Source organism: Eleutherodactylus coqui, chromosome 4, assembly GCF_035609145.1.
Source record: "Eleutherodactylus coqui strain aEleCoq1 chromosome 4, aEleCoq1.hap1, whole genome shotgun sequence".
Lineage (NCBI taxonomy): Eukaryota > Metazoa > Chordata > Amphibia > Anura > Eleutherodactylidae > Eleutherodactylus > Eleutherodactylus coqui.
The window spans coordinates 145,692,364-145,718,531 of NC_089840.1; the positions used below are offsets into that span (position 1 = coordinate 145,692,364).

A 26,168-nucleotide genomic window follows, 5' to 3' on the forward strand; every position below is an offset into this window, starting at 1 on the left:
GGAATCGGCAATGGACCGCACAGAAGACCTGCGGTCCACCGAGGGTGAAGATCCCGGCGGCCATCTTCGCAAGGTAAGTAAGAAGTCACCGGAGCGCTGGGATTCAGGTAAGCACTATCCGTTTGTTTTTTTTTAACCCCTGCATCGGGTTTGTCTCGCGCCGAACGGGGGGGCTATTGAAAAAAAAAAAAACCCGTTTCGGCGCGGGACAACCCCTTTAAATAAGCTGGAAAACATCTGCATGGGAAGGGAGAGCAGGGTGCATGCTGGCCCTTTAAGAGGGACACCTCCTATGGGCAGAGGAGACAGCAAGGAGAATAGTGTGGCTTCTGCTGCACAGAAGTCCCATAAGATGCTGACAGCTTGGACCAGTGGGAGGGTGAGGTAAGGAGAGGCATCGCGGGCCATGGATGGTGGCCATAACAAAATGATAGTCAGTATGACTTAACAAAGGACAGAAGTTGTGAGCCACACTTTATTTGTTTTTCTGATGAAGTAAGCAGAAGTCTAGAGAGAGGGGCAACTATGGATGTAGTGTTTTTGGATTTTGAAAAGGGGTACGAGTGTCCCTCATAGACACCTAAGGGGGAAAATAAAGTCTATTGCTTTAGAAAGTAATCTGTAATTGGACTGAAAAGTGGCTCAAGAACCTTATCCAAAGAGTTGAGGTCAATGATTCCTTCTCATTCCAGTCCCCGGTTATAAGTGCTCTTCCCCAACGTTCATTGCTGGGTCCGCTGTCAAGTATTTTATTTATTATTTCTGCAGATGACACCATGCTGTAATATCGTTGAGTGGATGGAAGTTCAGAAATTATAAGCGGTCTTTATCACGCTGAATGTTTTGACAAAAGAGGTTCAGTATGGATAAATGTGAAGTTATGTGTCCAACCATAATCTGCATGCATTATATGTATCAGGCCACTCACACAGGCTTTTGTAAAAACACTGTTTTTAAACGCTTTTTTTTGCAGTGTTTTCTTAAATGCATTTGACATCCTTTTTAATGCACCCTATCATTGCAATGGGTGATGTGATGCATAAAAAAAACGCACTGAACGCACACAAATAGGACATACAGCATTCATTTTAGCGTGCGTTAGAAACACCGCACTATACGCTCATCTCAGCATTACATTATACTGCGATCTGACCGGCAATCTATTAAGCCACGCCACAGGCATGGCTGTATAGGCAATCTGCAATAAATGGCAGCCCTGGCGCCTTTCAGAAGGCCCTCGGATGCCATGGCAGCCACACGGCAACCCACAATCTTATCGCAGGGGGCAGTGCAGGACCCTCAAACATTGATTGGGGCATTTAAATGCCGCTGCCAAAATTGACTGCAGCATTTAAAGGGTTAACAGTTCAATCAGCGGCGCTGCTTATCGGAGTTGTTGTGGGTGAGTGTCGGGTGTTAAAAAAAACAGCCTGCACCCACATTGTATAGAGCAGGATTGACGCATGATCCACCTGCATATATACCCCAGAGCTGCAGGATGTAACTGTAATAGGAGAGCAAATTACCACCTTTCAAAGCATCTGTATGGCCTCATTTGGAATACAAACGTAAACTGAGGGGCGCTCTAATAACCATGTATAATATATCAGGGATCAGCACAGAGATTTCTCCCATCATCTACTATACCCAGGACTGTAACCAGGGGGCGCTCTAATAACTATGTACAGATGGTCCCCGACTTGCGAACAGGTTCCGTTCCAGGAGCCTGTTCGCAAGTCGATTTGTTCGCAAGTCGAACAAATGGTAGTATGGAGCGGGATCGCGGGTAGATCCCACTCCATACAACGTCGGGTGCCGGCTGTTCTTACAGCGGGTACCTGGCGGCAGCAGTTCCGACAGCGGTATTTAAAGTGTTAACAGTTCTGACGAGCGGCGCGGCTCTTCGGAACTGCTGCCGCCGGGTGCCTGCTGTAAGAAACAGCCTGCACCCGACGTTCAGGGGGCCCGTACAGCGTCCCACGATGAGATCGCGGAACGCTGTGTGGTTGCTAGGCAGCCGGGGACCTCCTGAAAGGCCCCAGGGCTGCCTATGCAGAGTGCCCGTCAAGCGCACGGCTTGATAGGCGCTCTGCATAGACAGCCCTAGGGCCTTTCAGAAGGCCCCCGGCTGCCTAGCAGCCGCGATCTGACCGGACAGGCTTCTATCAGGCTTGATAGAAGCCTCTCTGGTCCCTGCACAGTATGATGTAATGCCATAGCATTACATCATACTGTGCAGGACAGATAGTTCGTATCTAGCGAAATTCGTAACTCGAATGTTCGCAAGTAGGGGACTATCTGTATAGATATATCAGGGGTCAGTACAGAGATCTCTCCCATCATCTATTATACCCATGAATGTAACAAGGGGACGTCCAATAACTATGTATAAATATATTAGGGGTCAGTACAGATATCTCCCATCATCTATTATACCCAGGACTGTATCAAGGGGCGCTCTAATAACTATGCATGGATATATTGGGGTTCATTACAGAGATCTCTTCCATCATCTACTTATACCCAAGATTGTTACTGCAACAGGGAGGCGCTCTCTACAACATAAAAGGGGGTTCTTTACTGTAAGAGCAGTAAGACTATGGAAGTCTCTCCTGAGGATGTGGTGATGGAGAACTCGATATAAGCGTATAAGAGGGGCCTGACCACCTTTCTTGAGCGATACAATATTACATGTTATATCACTGCTTACTCAGAAGGGTCGGTGATCGTAGGATTATTCCAATTACCAGATTGGAATCTGGAAGGAATTTTTTTCCCTTAAATGAGAGACTTCTATTTCATTGGGGTTTTTTGCCTTCCTTTGGATCAGCATTGAGAAGTAATAGGCTGAACTGCATGGCCATATGTGTTTTTTCAGTTTTTAACATACTATGTTACTATATTCACTTTAGAAAGGTTCTGGACACCAGTTTAAAGAAAGTAGGCCCTGGAGTTAGAAAAAGCACAAAATAGAGCAACTAAACTGATAAGGGGCGTAGATGATCTTAATTATGAGGAAAGATTATAAGAATATATTTAATCTTCAAAAGGAGAAGTCTAAGGGAGACACAATGAAAATGTATAAGTATATAAATAATCCATACGCAAAATATGGTAAAAAGCTGTTTCATTGCAAAATCTTCTGAAAAGACAAGGGGGCGCTCCCTCCATCTGGAGAAAAAAAGGGCCAATGGCCCAGGGTATCCACGCTTCTTTACCATAAGAACTGTGAGTCCGTGGAGCCACGGGTGGCTTCAAAAAAGGCTGAGATGCTTTCTTAGAACAAAATGACCTTCTTGTTTTGATCAAGTCTAATCACCCCTTGGGATCATGGGGGATATATTTCCCCTTAAGGCCAGACTGGCTCATGCCTTAGGCCTCATGTCCACGGGCAAATTAAGAATTAAAATCCGCAGCGTTTTTCCCACACGCGGATCCGCGCCCCATAGGAATGCATTGACCACCCGCGGGTAGATAAATACCCGCGGATGGTATTTAAAAGTGAATTTAAAAATTTCTGGAGCATGAAAAAAAATGGACATGCTCCATTTAGATGCAGATCACACGTGCGGAAGCTCATAGAGCACATAGCTCAATGGATCTCCCGCATGAAAAATAAAAGACAATTACAGTGCATCAGCACTGCATCCGCAGCCCAAATCCGCAGCGGATCTGATTTTCCCCGTGGACATGGGGCCTTAGGCCCCATGTCCACATGGACAGATCCGCAGCAGGTCTCCCTCACGCGTGATTTGCGCCCTTATGCATTGGACACCCGCAGGTAATTAAATACCTGTGGATGTCATTTTCGCCTGAGGCGCGGATTGCGTGTGCAGGAAAACACCCGCAGCATGCTGCATTTTAGTGCGGGTCTCCCGCAGGGACGGCTCCTGCAGGCTTCTATTGAGGCCTATGGAAGCCGTCCGGGAGCAGGGGAGAGCAGGAGTTCAAAAAGAAAAAAAAAGCACATCCGCTGGGCCGAAGAAAGAAGATCCGGACGCGACGGAGGACAGATCCGCAGCGTCCGGACAGGTAAGTAAATTTTTCTTTTTAGGCTTCATGACCGCGGGAAAGGAAGGACCCGCTGCGGGATTCTGCATGAAGAATCCGCGGCGGGCCTGAGTTTTTTTTAACGCTGCGATATTACTGTGGTTTTTTTTTTATGCGGTTGTCAATTGTTAAAAACGCATCGCACAAAAATCGCAATTTTGTGCTTTGTGATTTTTGTGCGATGCGTTTTTAACATTAGAAAGTCCCATTGACATACGCGTTATCGCGTAAACAAACGTGCGAGAAAAATGCTAGTGTGCAGGGGCCCTAGAGTGCAGTCACATGAGCAATTTTTTTAGCACATGTATAAGCGCGATTTTAAATCAGCTCTAATAGAACCAATGCTTTCCAATGAAAGCAGTCACATGTCCGATTTTTACATGCGCTAAAAAAATGGCACCTGCAAAAGATAGGACATATGAGTGCCAATGCACTTGGTCGGCGATTTTTTTTCTACACACAATGTGCAATTTTTTTCCCTGCGCCTATATATGTGTGAAAAAAAAATTGCTCATCTGACTGCAAGCTTTTGGGTATCTTTACTTTCTTCTGGATTTATAAGGTTCTTACGCTTCCCCACACCCCTCCCTTTCTTTTGTTCCCCTCCCCCCATCTCTTCATTCCATTGGTGGACATACATTTTTTTGCCCATCGTACTATGTAACGAGGATTTCATTGGCACATTATCCTGTATAAATACCTTATCTAGTTCATCCTCTAGTAAACAGGCATCCAGGTGGAGATCTTGAAAACCGTCTTCTTTCACCTTTTTAATGACGTCATACATGTCCGCATAATCTGCTGTTGTTAAGTGAGAAAAGTTGACATGTTGGGGTATAAGGAAATGGCTCAGAACTCCAGCATTCAAGTAACCCAGGATTTTCTCTGCATTTCTAAGAAAAAAAATATATACATGAAAGTAAACAATGTGACTTTAGAGGAGGTTTCTGGTTTCAAGAAAATTTAACCCCAAATTTAGGAAATCTGACACGTGTCACTTAACTATAGAATAACTCTGTAAAGATTTTGCATATCCAAGTGATTCTGACATTGTTCTTTCGCCACATTTTGTACTTCATTTAGGTGGTAAAAATCAACTGATAAAATGTATGCAAAATTTGAAAAAAATGTTATATTTTCAGCTGTAATATCTCAAATATATGCAAACCTACTGTATAAATTTTTGATGAGATATATATTTCCATCTATTTACTTTATTCTGGATACACCTTTGAAAATTTTTTAGTTTTTTTAACCATTTAGGAGACGTACAGATTTAATATTACTTATCAACATTTTGAGGAACATTTTGTTTGCCTATACCAAGCCAAGATTGCAAAGGCTCAGAGGTGTCAGAATGATAGATACCCCCACAAATGACCGTATTTTAAAAACTACACCCCTTAATATATTCACTGAGGGGTGTCAGGAGTATTTTGACCCAAACAGTTTTTTTTCCAAAAGTTAATGCAATTTAGAGCGGAAAAAATAAAATGTCATATTTTTGCAATTATGCAAATACCCCTGTGGCCAGAATATTATGTCTGGATGCACAACGGGGCCCAAACCGGAAGGAGCAGCTGGTGGCTTTTAGAACACACTGTGCTTGAAGGAGTTTTAGGCCACATAGTATGTTAGGCTGAATGAAGACAATGTCCATCTAGTTTAGTCTGTATCAACCTTCTTGTTGATCCGGAGGAAAGCAATAATCCCTGGATCAACGTTTGATAGTTCATGTGTTTAATCACTGCATAATGCAAGAGAGATGTGCATGCTGCTGCTGATGTACTTGGCTCCGACAGCACTTCCTAGACGCCACACATTTGTATGCACCTCTCAGCAGAGAGCCACAGGCATGGCTTGATAGCCAATCTGCAATGGCAGCCCTTGAGACTTTCAGAGGGCCCCTGGATGCCATGGCAACCACACAGCTCCCTACGATCTCGTTGAGGAACAGTGCGAGACCAATTAACATTGATAGAGGCATTTAAATGCCGCTGTCAGAATTGACAGCAGCATTTAAAAAGGTTAACAGCCCCGATGAGTGGAGCGGTTGTGGGCAGGTGTTGGCAGTAAGAAACAGCTGGCACCCACATTTACTGGAGCTGGATCGACCCGCGATTCCTCTCCATACATATCCTTGAATCTGCAGGACATAAATGTATGTCCAGTAGCATTAAGGGGTTAAAAGGGATTTTCCAGGACTAAGATATTGATGACCTATCTTCAGGCTAAGTCAACAGTATCAATGGTGGTCCGCCATATGTGACCCTCACCAATCAGCTGATTGAAGAGCCTGCAGCACTTGAGTGAGTGCCATGGCCTCTTCTCAGGTATGTGACATCACATTCATCAATCACATTGCTTATGAGCAGCACAGTCCCATTCAAGTGACTGAGATTAAGCTGCTATGCCAGGTACAACCCCTATGAAATGCCTGGTCTGCAGCCCCACAGCCACTTCAGACAGCTGGTTGGTGGGGTTCCTCAACAGCAGACCCCCACCGATCTCTGTTATTGATGACCTACCCTGAGGAAGGCTCATCAATATCTTAGTCCCAGAAAACCCCTCTAATGGTCTGATGCAGTACTGTAGATTGTGAAAAACTAGTGAACTAAATCAGGAAGCGTTTCTCATATAACACAAGGCAAACCGTGTCGACCGGTGTCATTTTTCTCAACTAGCATGGAAGATTCTACTGTGACTTGGCACATGATGCCAGGCTGAGATAAGGGGCAGGCATGCGGGATTCCTTTCTTTTCATTCCATTATCTCATTAATCAGGTGGTATATGATGAATATTTCACTAACTTGCTCCATTTGCATTCTTAAGTCAGACCTGCGGTAGTAGATGAGGAAGGAAAAGTCCTGCCTGTATCCAGTAAAGTGTCCTTTATTGCATTGTGAAAAACAACACTGTCTTTGGTATTGTGAATGTTAAAAAAAGCAGCCCCATGTAGGGTTTGGGAAGTAAAACATAGCTTATATCAATTAGGCATCACAGCGACTCAGTTGTAAGCACTGCTCCCTCGCATCACTATGGTTATACATGCAACACCTTCGTACAGCCTGAAAGCTCTACTAACTGAAGCTCCGACAAAAACATGAATATTGGGCTCTTAAAGCCTACTTCAATAATGGAGTAAAAACATATTTTGTCCTCCATATTTTTCTTCACTTTTGCAAAATTCTTGACCTATATCTGCCTGTATATTACAGTGTATTATGCCTGTCAATGCAAAACTGGCATGCATCCTATTAGGTAGTTTCTCTAGCAGCGTCTAAGGCAGTCTAAAGATGGAAGACCTAGAAACCCTTTGGCAACCTGTGATTGCGCTGTGGAGCTCCTAAGGGGTGAAAGAGGGAGCACCTTTCTTCTGTAAATCTCTTAGCGGTTGCATCTAAGTGGTTATAAGGCTGGGATCAGAGATTGCTCTGATCCCAGCATCAAAGCAGGATCTGGTCTGTTCGCCCCTAGAGCAGACATGATGGGCTTATTCAACTGTACTGTATGATGAAGGTGCAACAGAATAAAGACAATTGTGACTGACATAAAAACATATTTACAGTCAATAAGGGGATAAACCCAATGTCTGTTTTCCTGCCAAGCAGTTGTCTGTCACACGAGCTTCATGTAACACAAGTCAAATAAAGCAATCCAACTTGATCAACTTTTACAGCCCCTTTATTAATCTATATATTTCTACATGCTTGTAACAATCTTATGGAGGAGTATAGTCGGAGTACTTACTGTACTACACATTTCTCATTCATCATATTGGCTTTGAACCCAAGGACAGCAAATACAACTAAAGTGGCCAGTACAGAAGTGAAGAAGTTGATGAGAGAGACGAGCGCTGCATCAAACTGGCAGTTATTATCTTGCTTGTTGTAGCTTGAGAAAGCAATGACACCACCAAAGCCGAGGCCCAGGGCAAAGAAGACTTGGGTTGCTGCCTCCCTCCATACCTGAGGATCCAGCATCTTCTCGATCTAGGGCAGATTATACAAAAATTAAACCTACTAGTTCACAGTAGCGGGGTTACTGGAAAACATCCAGAACATTACCTTAGGTGTTAACATATGAAGGATCCCATCAACAGATCCTCTGAGTAGTAATCCACGGACCAGGAAGCATATCAGAACCACATAAGGGAAGAGGGAGCTGAAGTACATAACCTGCAATAATAACATGTGTTCAGTAACTTGTTAACCCCTTAGTAGCCAAGCCTGTTTGCGCCTTAATGGCAAGGCCAAATTTTAAAAATCTGATGTGTCACTTTAACATAGAATAACTAACAGTTTTGCATATCCAAGTGATTCTGACATTCAACACATATTTTACTTCATTTAGATTGTAAAAATAACCGATAGAATTTGTATATATTAATTAAAAGCGCCAAAAGAGGGAAAATTTGGGGAAAAAAAATAATTTTTTCACATTTTCAACTGCAATATGTAAAATATGTGCAAACATACTGTATACATTTTTTATAAGATATATATTTGCATCTCTTTACTTTATTCTGGAAGCACATTTGAAAAACTTTTTATTTATTTTTTTTTAACCATTTAGGAGACGTATAAATTTAACATTGGTTGTGAAAATTTTGAGGAACCTTTTGTTTTCCTACACTTAGCCAAGATTGCAAAGGCTCATAGGTGTCAGAATGATAGATACCCACACAAATGACCCCATTTTTAAAAGTATACCCCTTCATATATTCACTGAGGGTGTCATGAGTGATTGGACCCCACAGTTTTTTTTTCAGGAGTTAACCCTTTGCAATCCAATTTTGGAGTCAGGGTTTCCTAGGGGGCTTTCTCTTTCTGCCATTATACAGTGGTGCCACCTGCTTGCTAGAGCCAGTACTGCGGTATTGGATATGCTGGAGAGGCCCCCAAAAGAGCGGACAGTAATATACAGTAAGAATACCCTGCCGGACGTCTTCTGACATCGGAGCTGTACAGGCTTCAATCAGAATGTCTTTATACATCAGACAGTGGATTGGAAAGGGTTAATGCAATTTAGAGGAGAACATTTCCCAATTTTGCAAATATGTAATTTTAAAGAGAGTTTTTCTTCTATGGAAATTAGGTTTTGCACCCCAAAATGGATACCCCTGTTTTTCCTGTATGCAGAAACATACTGACTGTGGTCCTAATTTTATGTCTGCATGCACAACGGGACCCAAACCAAAAGGAGCAGCTGGTGGCTTTCAGAACAGAAATTTTGCTTGAAGGTGTTTCGGGCCCCATAGCACACTTGTAGAGCCACTGAGCGGCCAAAACCATACAGAACCCCCACAAATGACCCCTTAACGAATTCATCTAGGGGTGTACTGCGTATTTAGACCCTACAGTTTTTGAATGAATCTAAGTAAAGCAATTGTGTCATTTTAAAAACAGGTTTTTTTGTACAGCACACATATGAATAAAGACTTGAACTCCAAAATGGATACCTGTTTGTCCTGTGTTCAGACACATACCTATTGTAGCCCCAATCTGCTTACTGGACACATGGCTAGGCCTGTAAATTCCAGGCCCTATTGCCCACTTGTAGAGCCATCAAGGTGCCAAAACGATATAACGCCCCCCACAGGTGACCCCATTTTGAAAACTAGCATTTTGACCCCACGTTTTTTTGCAAAAATTATAAAGCACGTGAAAAATAAATAAAACATAATTTTTTTCCTAAATGTCTTTTTTGTGACAGTTTCCTTTGTTTCAAGCAGGAAAAACTGTGGAGACGAGCCCCAAATTTAATAGTACTAGTTCTTTTGTGTTAAGCAATACCCCCATTGTAGCCCCAATCACCTTACTGGACACATCGCTAGGCCAATAATGGAGGGAACACCCACTGGAGTTCAGGGAACAACTAAATAAATTCCAGTCCCCATTGTTTACTTGTCCTTAAAAAGAATCCCCTTTCCCCCGAGGGGCAATTACAGAGGCTGGTTGGGATGGATACATGGGGCAATAAGACGGGGTATTCCTCCTTCTCCCATGCTTGCTGCAAACGCTACCCTTTTTTTTTGGGGGGGGGGGTATTTCCTGACCTCAGTGGCAGGGATGGGGGGGTAGAAAGTGATGCACTGTGAACCTTCGCATCTCCTCAGACTCGTACGCTTGCTGAGGTGCGGTGGACTCACACAGAAGGCGCTCAACAAGCTGCTCCTAGAACTGCAGGAAGGCGAGTATTCCTAGGGGCTTCTTGTAAATTCCGTAGGCATTATAGGTAGCGATCTGAATAATGCAGGACTCACATGCTGTATGTGGAATCCGCTTGTGGAGGCCTGCAGTAGATCCCAGCGGTGGCCCTGCGTATGGCTGTGTAATGTACTGCACATAACTGTGTACTCACACAGGAAGTCATGCACCGTACACTTTTTTTGTTTATATTTCACATGCTGCCGCTTAGCGATGATGCGGTTACCCACAGCCCGTATACAATGTAATTGCGCATGGGCTGCAGGTATATCCGCGACCATAGAGAACAATGGGCTTTATGTCGCGGACATCTGAGATAAAATAGAACATACTGCAGTTTGGATTATGTAATTCGAACCCGCTAATGTGGGTGGAATTGTGTAAATGCACTTGATTCAAAACGCATGCGGCCTAATGCACACAGGCGTATTTGCACTGCGGGATCTGGAGCTCCGGATCCCGCAGCAAATACAGCCCATAGGACGTGCATTGAAAATTGGCTGATGACATACAAGTCCATTATACAGACCTGTTACAATGTGTTCATGTGAAATCTACATACGCAACACACAGATATCCCCCTTTTCCATCTGTAACACTGTGATTACTGCAGTAAAGACTGTTGGCTGCTATGAGTAGATATTGTGAATCTATGCTAATGTGTAAAGACTTTTATGACAGCTGTGGTCTTTGTTATGCCTCCAGCTGCCAAAGCTACAGATTGGCACTCTGCAATAGTATTACAGGGGTAACTGGTGTGCCGATCACAGCAGTCTCCTCTCTCTGCTATATTTCACTGCGTGGTACTGAAGGACGCACATAGTGATCCCTAAGAGTACGTTTACATGAAGCGGAAATGCTGTGTAATTTACGCACCGAACACTCTGTGGCAATTTCTGTATCCAAAACAAAGTCGAAATCCGCACCATTGGTACGAATTGTGGCTCGAAATCAGCTGCATATCTGTAGCCAATTTCAGAAGATACAGCGCTCCCCTCACCTCTGAAGTCTTCATGCTGTCAGTGTGCCCTGCAGAAGTGGCACTGTGCTCACTGCAGGCCACCGACTGCCCGGTGAAGGAAGCGCTGACAGTGCAAAGAATTCGGAGGTGAGGGGAGCGCTGTATCTTCTTAAATCAGCTGTGGACATGTAGCGGAATTTGAGTCACAATCTGTACCAATGGTGCGTATTTTTACTTTGTTTTGGATGTGGAATTTGCCATGGAATTTTTCACTGCAGAAATTCTGCAGCATTCCTACTAGGTGTAAGGCCAAATGCACACGGGCGGAAATTCTGTGGCGGAATTTCCCACAGAATTTCCACCCATAGCCGCTGCCTTAGGATTGCATTAGATAATGCAATCCTATGCAGACAGCCAAGATTTAAAAGCGTGAAAACTTGCGCGGTAAACAAATCACGGCATGTCCTATTTCTGTGCACCGCTTGCATCCCGCTGCGGGGATCCAACACGGCCGTCTGCAGGAGGCCTTAACATACCCTTAAAACTATGCAACTAAAGATTATTATAGTATTCAAGCAACACATTACTACATCGCATTGGGAGAGGCTTTTAGAAGCAATGCATTCAGGGCAGCAGTAGATATAATTGCATCCAGTGCAGGTAATCCCATGTGAGCTGAACGCCACGCTTTTATCTACATTGGTACATTGTAGCAACTATGGAGACAGGAGGGAGATTTGTGTTAATGTATGTAGTTTACTCTACATCCAAGCCCCGTGGTACTTTAGCTGCTGGAGGCAAGCAAGAAGGTTTTTATTCACTGACATCAAACAGAGATCTTAACAACTTTAAAGAATTGAAATACAAAATATATTAGAAAGGTGCAGATCTGCTCTCCTCCCCTGCTATGGAGTGGACCCGGACGGATGTGCGATCCAGAAATAGTGCCAACCAGCTTGAATTACGCACATTCGCTCTATAAGACGCAATGACTTTTTCCCCAACTTTAGGGGTGCAGGGGGTTGGAAGTATGGGTGTGTGTCTTATAGATGGAAAAATACGGTGATCTAAATTCTGTCAGTAAATAATAATCCCCCTGGTTACAATTTACTGACTTCTATTCACTGAATAAGCAGCCGAAATTGGGCTCTCATTGCCAGCAAGTGTATTATGTATTAGCTCACCTTGCCTGATGACTGTATGCCTTTAATCATAGCCATTCCCACAATACACCATGCGGACAGCAGGCATATGGTCATCTTCCAGTTAAGACCTCCTCCCTCTGATATAGAGTTTGAAATATCCAGAGTCTCCCGATACCAGAAGTACGTTGTAGCAGAGCTCTTGTCACATTCCGCTTCCACTACTGGAAAACATAATAATAGTTGGTGTCGGTGCGGTATTAACTGGCACTTCATTTAGTAATACAAGCACTTCTAGTTTTCTAGACACGTTCTTAGGGCTCATGTACAAAACAATAGCATGGCTTTGTAAGTGAGCCCTATATTTGAGCCAACGATATCAGGTTCTGTCTTTAAGGCCATGAAAGCCTTTCCTAATCTTACCGAGTGAGATCCAACCCAGTCCTTCCCAAAACTAGCCAGAGCTATAATACAGCAATACGAGTGAGCCCCTCGTGTCATATTGGTTTTCGTTCTTCTTTACAGAAGACCTAAAATATTTCTGGAACCCCGTTTCCTAACATAAAGCTTCTTTTAAGGGTTAAACATGAAAAAACATGATATGCTGAAATAACAGGAAATAGTTTAAAGGAGTTGTCTGAGTTACATAAAGTGCTGCTCACCAGATCCTCTATGCTGTAAAATAACAAAGCAGCGGATACTCACCTCCCTCCACTTGTCCCACACCGCCGTCTCCGATCTGGTGATGTCTTCTTTACAAACATGCTGCTGCAGCCAATGACAGTGCTCAGCAATGATCACCGAGCGCTGTGATTGACTGCGGCAGCAGGTTTACACGACGACACAGGCAGCCTGTCAACAAAAGCAGTGGAGACTGGTGCCGGCCCACTGTTTTGTTATTTTATAGCATTAGGGCCTGGTGAGAGGCACTTTATAGAACTCGGACAACCCATTTAAGAAAGAGGTTTTCTAGTGAATATTATCAAAAAGAACTACTCACGGTGCACAGTTCCGTTTTTCACACTTGGACATTCACTCCAGGGCAGTGGATACTGGAAGGACTGAAAGAAGTAGAATATGCTCCATCCAATTATAACATTGTAGTAAAGCCCAACAAAGAAGCAGACCTAAGGAATATGGGAAAAGAATCCTTATTATATCCACATCCTTGAAACATCTCTCTGCCATGCCAAATGTAATTACATGTGCTCCCAAGATGTACTGTACAATTACCCTAAAATGCCATACATGTCATTGTTCAGCAATCCCAAGAACAAGGAATTTCTATGCTTCAGGCTAAATTCAGACTTTTCAGCGTTAGATTCTTCTCAGACTGCATGTACCGATGGTCACTTTGCAGAATGTGGCATCCCTCCGACTTTCCTCATTTTTCACCCTTAAAGTTAACGCCCCTTTTTATTCAAATTTACCCCCAGCCTGAAGGTTGGAGCCCTTTCTAAGCCCTGTGGCTGGGTTCACACAGGGTGGAATTCCGCCGGCAATCCTAAGCCCAAGACTAACCAGCAAAGTGGACAAGATTTGCAAAAATCTCATCCACAAGCTGCAGAGAAGCTGTTGCAGCCAAGCCGCACTGAAGCTGACATGCTGCACGGAATTCAAAGCCACGGCATGTCAACTGTATGGCCGTTTCTGCGTTGCCTCTCTCCTCTCTATGGGGAGACATGGCCGCATCGGAATACAGGCGATGAAGCCGCTTAAACGCTGCATTTCTGCAGCGGAAATCTCGCAGTATTTCCGTGTGGATATGCGGTCAATGCACACAGAGCTGACTTACATTCTTTTTAGTATATACACATAGGGGAGCTTTATATTCTCCTCAGTATATACACATAGAGGTGAGGAAGATTCTTCTCAGTATATAAATCATTTCTTTAGGCTTCAAGGTTTCTAAGAAAAGAACTGTCTCGTGTATCGCGGATTTATTCACGCTTAAAATTGATTACTGAAGTTGCAACCCATTTACTTTTCTTATTTAGAATGTAAAGAATGGATGTGGCAAATTTCATTTTTGTGAGGTTAAGATGTGTGTTATTAGTTACATTACGTAGGGGTGCACTTACTTTTGCACTTAGAATTGAATCGAGTTGTGACCCCTTTACTTTTCCTATTTAGCACCTAAAGTTTGCTCGTGCCAAATTTCACGGTTGTACAGCATCGCGAAGTTACATTACATAGGGGTGCACGTACTTTTGCAATTAGCATTGAATAATCGAGTTGTGACCCCCTTTACTTTTCCTATTTAGGACCTAACGAATGCTCATGCCAAATTTAATGCTTGTACGACATCGTAAAGTTAGAGAATTAGTGGTGAGTCAGTCAATGAGTGAGTCAGTAAGGGCTTTCGCCTATATATATCAGAAATGAAACGCCAGGTGAAATACAGAGTGATAAAGTAAACTCTCCATTAAAATTTCACTAGTCTGATCCAGGAAGAAGTGTGGAGTTGCTGTAAAAATATTAAAATAAACAAACCACTGAGTCCTACTGGCATACATCCTTTGGTTCTAATGACATTAAGTAATGACACAGAGCGTTGTTTCTTATATTTAAGGACTCTGAAGTGGGGTCTGTTCCACTGGATTGGCACATAGACAATGTGGTACCAATATTAAAAAGGGGTCAAAACATGAACAGGCCACTAAGTCTAACTTCTATTGTGGGTAAAATGTTGAGGGATTACTAAGAAGCGTTATCCTGGAGGACCTCAAGGAAAATAGCTGTATAACTCCCTACCAGCATGGGTTTATGAGGAGGCTGCTCCTGTCAAACCAACCTGATCAGCTTCTATGAGGAGGTAAGTTCTAGACTGGACTGGGGAGAGTCATTGGATCTTGTGTATCTGGACTTTTTTAAAGCATTTGATACTGTGCCGAATAAAAGGTTGGTACATAAAATGAGAATGCTTGGCTTGGGCGAGAATGTGTGTAAGTGGGTAAGTAACTGGTCACTGATAGAAAGCAGAGGGAGGTTATAATGGTACATACTCTAATCGGGTCACCATTACTAGTTGGGTACCACAGGGGGCAGTATTGGAGGGGTCACTGTTACTAGTGGGTTACCACAGGGGGCAGTATTGAAGGGATCACCATTACTAGTGAGGTACCAACCACAGGGGACAGTATTGGAGGGGTCACCATTACTAGTGAGGTACCATAGGGGGCAGTATTTGGCCCTATTCTTATTAATATATTTATTAATGATATTTACACGAGAGGACAGAATGCAGTTGCAAATGAATCTGGATAAGTTGGGGACAGAAAAGTGTTAAATTAGATTATACGTAAGGTTCTGCACACGGGCAAGGAAATAGATGTCAGCATTACACTAAGTGGGAAACCACTGGGAAACACTGACATAAAAAAGGAATTTTAGTTAATTGTAAGCTTAACTGGAGCAACCAGTGTCCGGCAGCTGCTGCCAAATCAGATAGGTGCATGGGGTGTATCAAAAGAGGTCATGGGGCGCATGACGAGAAGATAGTTAATCCTCTTTACAAGTAACTGGTCAGACCACACATGGAATGCTGTGGACAGTTTGGGGAACAGGTACTCAAGGAGGACATATCAGAGCTTGAGCGGGTACAAAGGCAGGCAACTAAAGTAATAAATGGAATGGGAAGCCTACAATACCCAGAGAGATGATTAAAATTGGGGGATGTTTAGTTTACAAAAAAGATGACCGATTTGTGACCTAATAACTATGTATAAATTATTCAGGGGACAACACAGAGATCTCTTCCATCATCTATTTATACCCAGGACTAATAAGGAGGCACTCTAATTACTCTGTCCCTCTCTACTCACGTTGTAGCTAAATATTGCATACCTAACACGGTAAGAAGTGCAGAGCCGGTTAAAGAGGATTAAAAATTGATAAATCGCCGGGTCCAGATGGAATACACGCAAGGGTTCTAAGGGAACTAAGTGACATGATAGCTAGACCACTATTTCTTATATTTATGGACACTATAGAGACCGGGGTTTTTCCACTGGATTGGCGCATTGCCAATGTGGTTCCAATATACAAAAAGAGGTCTAAAAGAGAGCCTGGTAACTACAGGCCGGTAAGTCTCACTTCAATAACTGGAAAAATATTTGAAGGGTTTATAAGAGACACCATCCTGGAATACATCAAGGAAAACAACGGAATAACTCCTCATCAGCATGGGTCCATGAGGGGTCGATCATGTTAGATCAATATGATCAGCTTCTACAATGAAGTAAGTTCTAGGCTAGATCTGGGAGAGTCTATTGATCTCATATATCTGGATTTTTTGAAAGTATTTGACACCGTGCCGCATAATAGGTTGATATATAAAAAGAGACAGCTCGGTCTGGGTGAAAACGTGTGTATCTGGGTAAAGAACTGGCTCAGATAGGAAGCAGAGGGCGGTAACGAATGGTTTGTACTCTGATTGGGCCACCGTTGCTAGTGGGTACCACAGGGTTCAGTATTAGGCCCCATTCTGTTCCATATATTTATCAATGACCTGATAGAGGGACTGCACAGTAAGGTATCAATATTTGCAGAGGATACAAAATTATAAAAGGTAATTAATACAACAGAGGACAATATGTGGCTACAAAAGGACCTAGATAAGCTGGGGGCTTAGGTAGAAAAATGGCAAATGAAGTTCGATTTGGATAAATGTAAGGTTATGCACATGGGCAGGAGAAACAGACGTAACCAATAGACACAAAATGGGGTACAGCTAGGGAAAAGTGATATGGAAAAAGACTGGGGGGTACTAGTGGACTGTAGACTTAACTGGAGCAACCAATGCCAGTAAGCTGTTGCAAAAGCAAATGAAGTCTTGGGGTGCATAAAAGAGGTATAAGGGTGAGGGAAGAGAGCATTATTCTTCTCCTATATGAAGCACTTGTCAGGCCTCACATGGAATATTGTGTACAGTTCTGGTCACCGGTGCTCAGGACAGTTGTTGCAGTGCTTGAGGGGGTTCAAAGAAGGGTAACTAAATTAATAAATTGAATGGGAGGACTGGAATACCCTGAGAGGCTATTAAAATTGGGATTATTTACCCTGAAAAAAAGACATCTAAGGGGCGATCAAATAACTATGTATAAATACATTAGGGGACAATACAAGGATCTCTCCCATGATTTGTTTATACCTAGGACTGCGACGGTAACAAGAGGGCATCTGCTACGTTTAGAAGAAAGCAGGTTTCTTCGCCAATATAAAAGAGGGTTCTTTACCGTAAGAGCAGTGAGACTGTGGAACTCTCTGCCTGAGGAAGTGGTGATAGCAAAATCCAAAGAGGAGTTTAGGAGGGGACTAGATGTTTTTCTAGAACGCTATGATATTACAGCATATAGACATTAGGTGACCAGTGGGGTTGTTGATCTCAAATGTTGATCCATGGATTACTCTGGCTGCCGTTTTGGAGTCCAGAAGGAATTTTTCCTCCAAATGAGCAAAATGGCTGCTTGGGTTTTTTTTCGCCTTCCTCTGGACCAACAAGGGTGGGGGTTGAAACAGGCTGAACTAGATAGACATTGTCTTTATTCAGCCTAACATACTATGTTATGTGTCCCAACAAGCTGTACTGAGATAATTTTATGACAGAGTACGGTTCTCAACAAAACTCCATAAAGAAGATCCTAAAACTGGAATATCCTAAAGGGAGACCCTTTCCTGACAGAGGTGATTACGAGAAGACCCACAGTTGTTTTCCCATACACGAGGGAATCTAAAAAATATCCTAGCCCCCTCCCGCCCGAGACCCCTAGTTCCACCTGTACTAACCATCTATTTTATCTACATACCCCGGGGGTGGGTTGGGGGGGGGGGGGGGTCTATAAGCGTCGGTTAAAAAAGCGAAAATGTTGCAATAACATCCAGTCTGGTAGAAAAGATGTAAATCTAGGGAAAGGAAACAAATTTAACATTAAACAATTTTTGAATTGCGGTACGTCATACCTGATCTATCTCACTGAATGTACCTGCAATCTAAAATATGTAGGACGCACAACCAACGCCCTTCGGATTCAGGCGAACCAACATTGATCAAATCTAAAAAGAGGTTATCCTCTTCATAGTGCATCTAAACATTTTCTACACCACCTTGAGGGAATACACATAATGAATATTTGCCATAAATTATCAAAATGTGTTGCCAGGTCATGTGACGTGGTCTCTGCCCGGAAAATTCCTGTTAATTAGTAAGTAGTAGATCTCCTCTGCCCTATTTATCTCTTTTTGGTGAAAAACATAAAAAATACGTTGTTGTCCATCACTTCCGCTTTTTGGAACGCACAGCCATAGGCTCTAAACCGCCTAAGGATGTCACTTCCGGTGACATACCTCACGCTTCCTCGACCTCGGCTCCCTCCAGCATCTCAGTGCCAGCTTTCAAAATGAATATAAGGGCTCACGTCTCTGTGCTCTACATATCGGAGCGACACAAACCAGGGTAAGGTTTCCGGCATCCGCGCTGGTATATCCACCTACAACATTGCTTTTGCAATTGCACTACGCAACATGGATGACATCCCAGCCATAATACTTATGTATTTCTTTCACGGGCACTGAATAAATTGGTTTATAGTATACCCACCACACCGGAACCCCCCTGTGAGGCGTTTGATCTGCCATTTATTAGCGTTTCTGATTTTATTACTGGGTATAACACTATAAGCGCAAAACCTACATATGATGTTTTCAAGCCCTAATGTAATCATCTAAACATTTAATTATTATCATGATCTACAGGTTTCTTTTTTTCTGTGCCATTATTCGTGATTATTAATTGATATCAATATGCTATTTGTTCCTGCTCTACTTAAAGCTTTTTCGCTATTGTAACATTTTATTAGCTGCCAATGCATTTTTCTACTTGACATGTGATGGCTATTTCAAAGAATTTTTATTATTTTTTCCTCCCCCTCCCCAATCCTTTTTCCCGCTGTTTATCTACTTCTTTACAAATCACTGTTGTTTTAAATAATGATTTTATTGCAATCCTTATTCATGATCAGTTATCGTGAGCTTGAGAAAAGAGAGTTTGGATCTCCAAAACGCGTTGCACCGCACCTTGTAGCTCTGTTGAATAAATGTTATCACTTTAAATTTATCACAGTGGGCTCTTTATTATAGATTTTGTTTCACGGACTATACATGTCCACATTTTTACTTGTGTCTATCTAGGCATGGTCACATGCTGTCATATAGGTTACCCTGAGCGCAGGAGGTATCTTTTTCCTCACTTTATCCTGTACTGAGATAACGCAACAATCAAGACCTGGGGTCAGTATAGCAATGGGCGATATCGCAAAAAAAAAAGTGTATGCTGCAATGCGTTTCCCGCATACTATCACATCGCGGCGCCATGCAGGAAAACATTATAAATGTGAATGAGCCCATTCAAAAGAATGGGTTTCATATTTGTGCCATATTTGAGCGTCTCGCAACACACAAATCACGCATGATTTTCTCACCAGTATGAAGGCCCCTAAGGCTGGGTTCACAAGGGGAGGGATTGCAGCAGAAATTTCCGTGTGGACCCAACGCATGAGAATCCTGCTGCATTTTCAGTAGCAGCAAAGTAGACGAGATTTTGAAAACCTCGTCCACATTCTGCAAAAATAACCTATACAAAACCCGTGTGGAATCTTTGTTGTGGCTCAAAATTCAATGAAATCTACGACATGTCAATTATATCGCCGTCTCCGCTGTGGTTTTCACCCTTGCTCAATGAAGGGGTGAATTCCACACAGGAATCAGTGATGAAACCCGAACCACATGGTGCAGGTTTGGAGGCAGGCATTCTGTGGCTGATCTGAAGCGGCAATGGGGGTACCGCTGGCAATTCCGTCCCATGTGAACCCAGCCGAAGAATGGCCTAATAGGGCCTATTACTACTGGGGCGGCAATGGGGGAATCTATTACTACTGAGGACAATATAGGGAATGCTATTACTAGTGGGGCAATCAATACAGGCATCACTATTACTACTGGGGCCGCAATGGGAGAGCCTATTACTACTCTGGCCACCAGTATAGGGGACGCTATTACCACAGAGACAGATATAGGGGATGCTGCTACTACTCGGGCCACTAATATAGGGGACGCTATTACTACTGGGGCCACTAATATAGGAGACGCTATTACTACTGAGACCATAATATAGGGGACGCTATTACTACTGGGGCCAATATATTGGACGCTATTACTGGGGCCACCAGTATAGGGGGTCACTATTACTACACAGGGCGGATATGCTGCGGAATTTACTGTAGCTGTAGCAGCAAAGTTAAGGAGATTTTGAAAATCTCATCCACATGCTATGGAAAAAATCTGCACAAAACCGGTGTGGATATTGACGTGGTGCGGGATTTAATTCCGCAGCATGGTAAATTTAAAAATAATATTAATAGCCCATCCAGTGCTCCAACGTTCCTCCGTTTTTTGTTTTTTTTAATCAACCCTGTCCTTTTTATGATGACGAAGGTAAAAATCATATGTTGCGATAAACCATGCCCCTAACCCCTCCTTTGACCACACCCTCTGTCCCACTTTGGGACTCTATGAGAATGTTTTGCTTCAAAAAGGGCTCTATGGCTGAAAAAGTTTGGGAAAGCCTGCTGTAAAGGAATTACACCACATAAAATCTTAAAACTATTACAGTATCTGGAAGTGTGAACCCCACCGAAAGGAAGATAGTGAAACCTAACTATTGGAAGCCAATGCTTACAACAAGGCTGGCATAGCCAATCCCTCCAAGCCGAGGACAGATGTAATTCCACACTCCGATGCTACCTCTGCGAATTCTCTGCCCCACTGCCAGTTCCAGGAAAAAGAGTGGGATGCCAATCAAAATGAGTAAAATCAGGTAGGGGACCATATACGCTCCTGTGGGAACAAAGAAAATTAAACTCAGTTTAAAAGGTCAAAAAAAACCAATAAAGGTAAAGGCAAAATATATATATTATAAGAGAAAATTAGAACCAGAAACTTTTATAAACTCATTTTTATTTTATAGGATGAAGTTATTATGTAGAGTATGAAGGACAAGTAAGGAATATACAAATATCTGGTACGTCGTCTGTGCAAGGCTGCTTTCACATCTGCGTTGGTAATTCCGCTTTCCTGATCTGTTTGGGGGCAGGAAAGGGGAATCCCCTCAGTGGAACGGTTCCGTCCCTATAATGGGGTTTGCCTGCTTTTTGTCCAGCTGCCCGACTTTTGATAAGAAGAAAGTGAACTGCATGCAGCGCTTTTTCTTCTGGTATTTTCAGCCGGATCTGTGACTCAGATGTGAAGCCACTCTTAATAATTGAGGTGTACTTCCAAAGTATTGTTCTTAACAGCTACGTCCAGATGGGCAGAGAACGACCTGTAGTATTTTATGTAGTGTAGAACAAGTATAGGAAGAGTAGGGGAGCTGAGCTGCAGCAAGAGCAAAAATGGCTGGTATCCCTGCCCTGCCCCCCCCCCCCCCCACTCCATTCCTCAAAAAAAAAAACATCACAACGTTTGGGAGTCCACGAGTGCCATAAGTCATGGTGAGCCAAGGAGTACATGGCAGGGTTTTATTAGACAAAAAGTGGAGCAGACAGGAGAAAGGTTTAAACGTTTTGTGAGTATTCATGTTTTCTACGCTTAGATTCACTTGACTTGATAGAAGTCCTGAACTAATGATAATCCAATCTTCAGAGCAGGCACTTAATAATCCAACAAAGTATATAATCTGGAAGCCTCTGCCTACAAATACATAATAATGAGAGCGCTCTACATCTTCAAGGCTTTTCAGAATTTCATTCACTTCATTAAAACTCAAGAGTCTTTGCTAAAAATCCTAAAAGCGCCATTATTCTTCTGTCAGCAATCTTTACAATTAGAGCCAATTCAGACATAAGGGTGTAGCTGGAGGGTGTGTGTAAGGAGGATAGGGGGGTTGTCTTATGTTTTGCTGGTTTATAAATTTAGACATTTTTCTAGTCACGGATACATGGAACAGATGAGAGTTATCATACTGAAAGGCAACTTCAAGTCGCAGCATCATAGAAGAATTTGGGAGTATAAATTGATGGCCACTTTTGATACCCTGAAGAATGGAATGAGCCTAGGAGTAGGGTTCTTGCATCAGTGGAGAATATGAAAGGTCTGAAGGAGGTCAAGAGGGGTGTCACTGGGGAGGGCACCCTGGGAGTGGGTGGACACACCTGGGGGGGCGAGTGGGTCAGGGATGGCATCGTCTGTCCCCAAGGAGAGCACCCAGAAAGGGGTGCTATTCCCAATCATGGTTTTACAGACTTGGTAAAAAAAATTGTACATTGATTTGAAAGAATGCTGACATCCAATAGGTGGCGCTGCAGAGGTATTGTTTCATCTTCCTTATTTGCAGGTCTGAGAGGGGGATAGCACACAGGCCTGTGACCCCCTACACCAATTTAAAGATCATAAAACTGTCACATTTCTTACCAATGAACTAATCAAGTGTTTACTTCTCTGCTCATCTTGTCTGGTATTGTTTTAAGTGCAAATGAGTCTCACTAGGTCTGTGCCCTCTCATGTGTGTACATTTGTATTTATATATGCCCCATCCAGATATGTTTCATTATTCTTGAGGAAGGATCCTGTGAGGTCCGAAAGCTCGCTATAACATCATGTTTTTTTGTTAGCCATTAAATCTAGTGGCGGGTTTCTTACCCCCCTGTCAGACCCACCAGGGCAGGTTTTTTTAAATGGTCTAATCATTTCATTACAACTAATTTTGCAGTCGCGTTCCAAGAGACTTTTCATTTTTCCATTGACACGGCCATATGAGGGCTTGTTTTTTGTGGGACAAGTTGTACTTTTTGATGGCATCATTTTTGGGTATATATAATGTATTGCATAACTTTTTTTAAAAATTTGTAGGGAGATTGGGGGAAAAAAATTCAGCCATTTGTTTTTTCAATTTCGTTTTTACGGCATTCAGTGTGCGGAATAAATAGGGTGATAACATTCTCTGAGTCAGCACGATTCCAGTGATACCAAGTTTATACAGTTTTTTTATGTTTTGCTATTTTTGTACATTTAAAACATTTTTTTTCTTCAAGGTTTGCTTTTGTGTCGCCACATTCCAAGAGCCGTATTATTTTATTTTTTCATTGCCAGAGCTCTAGAAGCCCTTGTATTTGTGGGATGAACTCTAGTCTTCATTTATCTAATTTTTTGGAACATGTAAAATTTTGATCGCTTTTTATTCCATTTTTTCTAGTGGCAAGATTAACAAAATCTGTAATTCTGGCATGTTTTTTATTTTTATTTTTCACTGCATTCTCTGAGCAGTATAAATAATATATTAAAGTAATTCTACAGGCCAGTACGATTATGCCAATACCAAATTGTAATAGTTTTTTTTCTTTTTCGCAACTTTTTCACAGTTTAAAAAAAAGTAATAAAAGTTTGTAAATCACCCTCCTTTTGCCATATCTATAATATAAAAATCTAAATCATAAAAGAAAAATACATATTGCCGCGTCTGTAAATGTCAATCTATCAAAGTAGTGCATTATTTACCCCGCACTGCGAACATAGTCCGAAAAAAAAATAAAGAAAGCCACAAATGCACTTTTTCAGTCACCCTGACTCCCAGAAAAAATGCAATAAAAAGCGATCAAAAAGTCGTATGAATTCCGAATTAGTACTAACGTAAACTACAGGACATCCCGCAAAAAATTAGCCCTTGGTCAAGTACGTCGACGGAAAAATAAAAAAAAGTTATTGCCCGCAGAAGATGCAGCAGAAAATTATTTTAAAAAACTAAATGTCTTTGAAAAGAAAAATACAAGTACTACAGCAAAAAAAAACAAAAAAAACTATACAAGTTTGGTATCGTAGTAATCGTACTGACCCATAGAATAAAGTTATCGTGTTTTGTTGCAGTTTGTGCACCGTAGAAACAAAAGGCACTGAAAGATGGCGGAATGTAATTTTTTTTTTTTCATTTTACTCCACTTAGAATATTGTAAAAGTTTTTCAGTACATTATATGGTACTTTAAATAGCACCATTGAAAAATAAAACTCGTCCCACAAAAAACAAGCCTTTATACAGTGATGGCGATGGATAAATAAAGGAGTTATCATTTTTCAAACAGGGGGAGGGAAAAAAAAGGGAAAAAAGAAAAAAAGGGGCCGTGTCATTAAGGGGGTTAAATACTGTACTTACTTCCCCCTCTGGGTCATTACGACAGGGATACCACATGTGTAATTTTGTTTTTAATTTTTTTTTACAAAGTAAAGGGAGACAAGTGTTTTAATTTTTTTAATAATTTTTTAACTTTTTTTTTCTTATTATTACTTATTATTTTAGCGGACTTCCACAGAGACCCATCAGGACCCCCTGATCGCATTCTGGGGGTCCAATGGTGATAGCCCTTTAAACGCTGCAGTCGCATAGACCTCAGCATTTAAAGGGTTAACACAGCAGAGATCGGAGGTTTTCTCCACTCTCTGCTTTGTAAGAGCTGGTGCCTGGCTACCCTCTGACAGAGGGAGCCCCCTCTCTCTGTCAGCCTTTTACATGCTGTGGTTGTATAGACCACAGCATGTAAAGGGTTAACAGCAGAGATCGGAGGTTTTCTCCATTCTCTGCTGTGCAGAGCTGGTACCTGGCTATCTTCTGACAGCCAAGCACCAGCTCTCCCTACCACAGAGACCATTGACTGGCTTCTGACAAACTGATGGTCTCTATGGCAACCTGTAAACAAAGCAGTGCAGGACTTTGAAAATAGAAGCCGGAGCTTGCTGGCAGATCAGCAATATCTTCCTGCTTTTGTGTGGATCTGTGCAGGCAGAACACACTACCACAGCTTATGGCATTGTGCTCTGCAGCTCCCATAGTGAAACAAAGCCCGGAAATTTTACGGGCTATATCGCTATGGGCAGTAGAGCTCGTCCCGGAATATTTCCGGGCGTGCCACTCAAGGAATTAAAAGGTATATGAACAGGATTACTTGGTTTCTCTTACTGAGAACAATCACAATTTCATAAAGAAAAATCACATTTACATTTTCTCTACATAAGGTGTCTATTTGTAAAAATAAAGGTATCCGATACCATAAAAGAATAAAACAAACATCATCATTCTAATAATTTTCCCCTTTTATTTCCAGTTTTTAGATGGAAGCCGGTCTGAATCCTCTAAGTCCTATGTGCTTGCAGTCTGTATGAGCCTTCAGGTTCGCTGGTGTCTCGGTGTCACCTGCTGAAGGTCTTTAATAATGTAGCAGCGTTTCCAAGAGGTATCAAGCTGCAGTTTGCGTACTTACATTCTGCATCCTTTTGGTGAATTCAGACATCAATCTGGAAGTTGTCTTCACTTGGTATTATCTACATCAGTACCGCTTACAACAAACCTTGGCTACCCGCACCCCATCAAAGGCCTGTTAGCTGCCGCAGACAACTCAAATTATACACTTTTTTACTGTAATTATAGAGTAGTTTGTTGCATGACTGCTCTATTAGTTGGAATACATGAGGCCGCAGATGGTCGCAATAGACATCTTACTTGAGAACAATCTGATGAAAATGTTTGCCAAAAGTAGAACGTTGCCTACAGGAAGGGAAGTGTAAGGGCGAGTGCCCACACATATTCCACAGCAGTGTAAGTACATGGGGTTGTAACAAACACCATTCACTTGCAGCGAAAAACATCTGCAGCGGGAGATTGTGGATCATATTGTGGATTATTAAATCTGCAGTGTGCTTTATTTGTCATGTATTACAATACAATGCGGGAAAATCCACAACAAAGTCTCAATGCCGATTTTGGTGC

At 42.3% G+C, this 26,168-nt stretch overlaps 1 protein-coding gene across 1 annotated transcript in view; it reads right to left on the reverse strand.

Annotated features, from left to right (window-relative positions):
• SLC6A17 (solute carrier family 6 member 17) overlaps nucleotides 1–26,168 on the reverse strand; it is a 63,727-nt gene that overhangs the window by 13,846 nt on the left and 23,713 nt on the right. The window contains exons 3-8 of the mRNA XM_066598683.1: nucleotides 21,098–21,255; nucleotides 13,364–13,490; nucleotides 12,406–12,587; nucleotides 8,119–8,229; nucleotides 7,802–8,043; nucleotides 4,751–4,943 (exon numbers count right to left, since the gene is read on the reverse strand). Coding sequence (XP_066454780.1) covers nucleotides 4,751–4,943; nucleotides 7,802–8,043; nucleotides 8,119–8,229; nucleotides 12,406–12,587; nucleotides 13,364–13,490; nucleotides 21,098–21,255 — 1,013 coding nt within the window. The remainder of the gene's footprint in view (nucleotides 1–4,750; nucleotides 4,944–7,801; nucleotides 8,044–8,118; nucleotides 8,230–12,405; nucleotides 12,588–13,363; nucleotides 13,491–21,097; nucleotides 21,256–26,168) is intronic.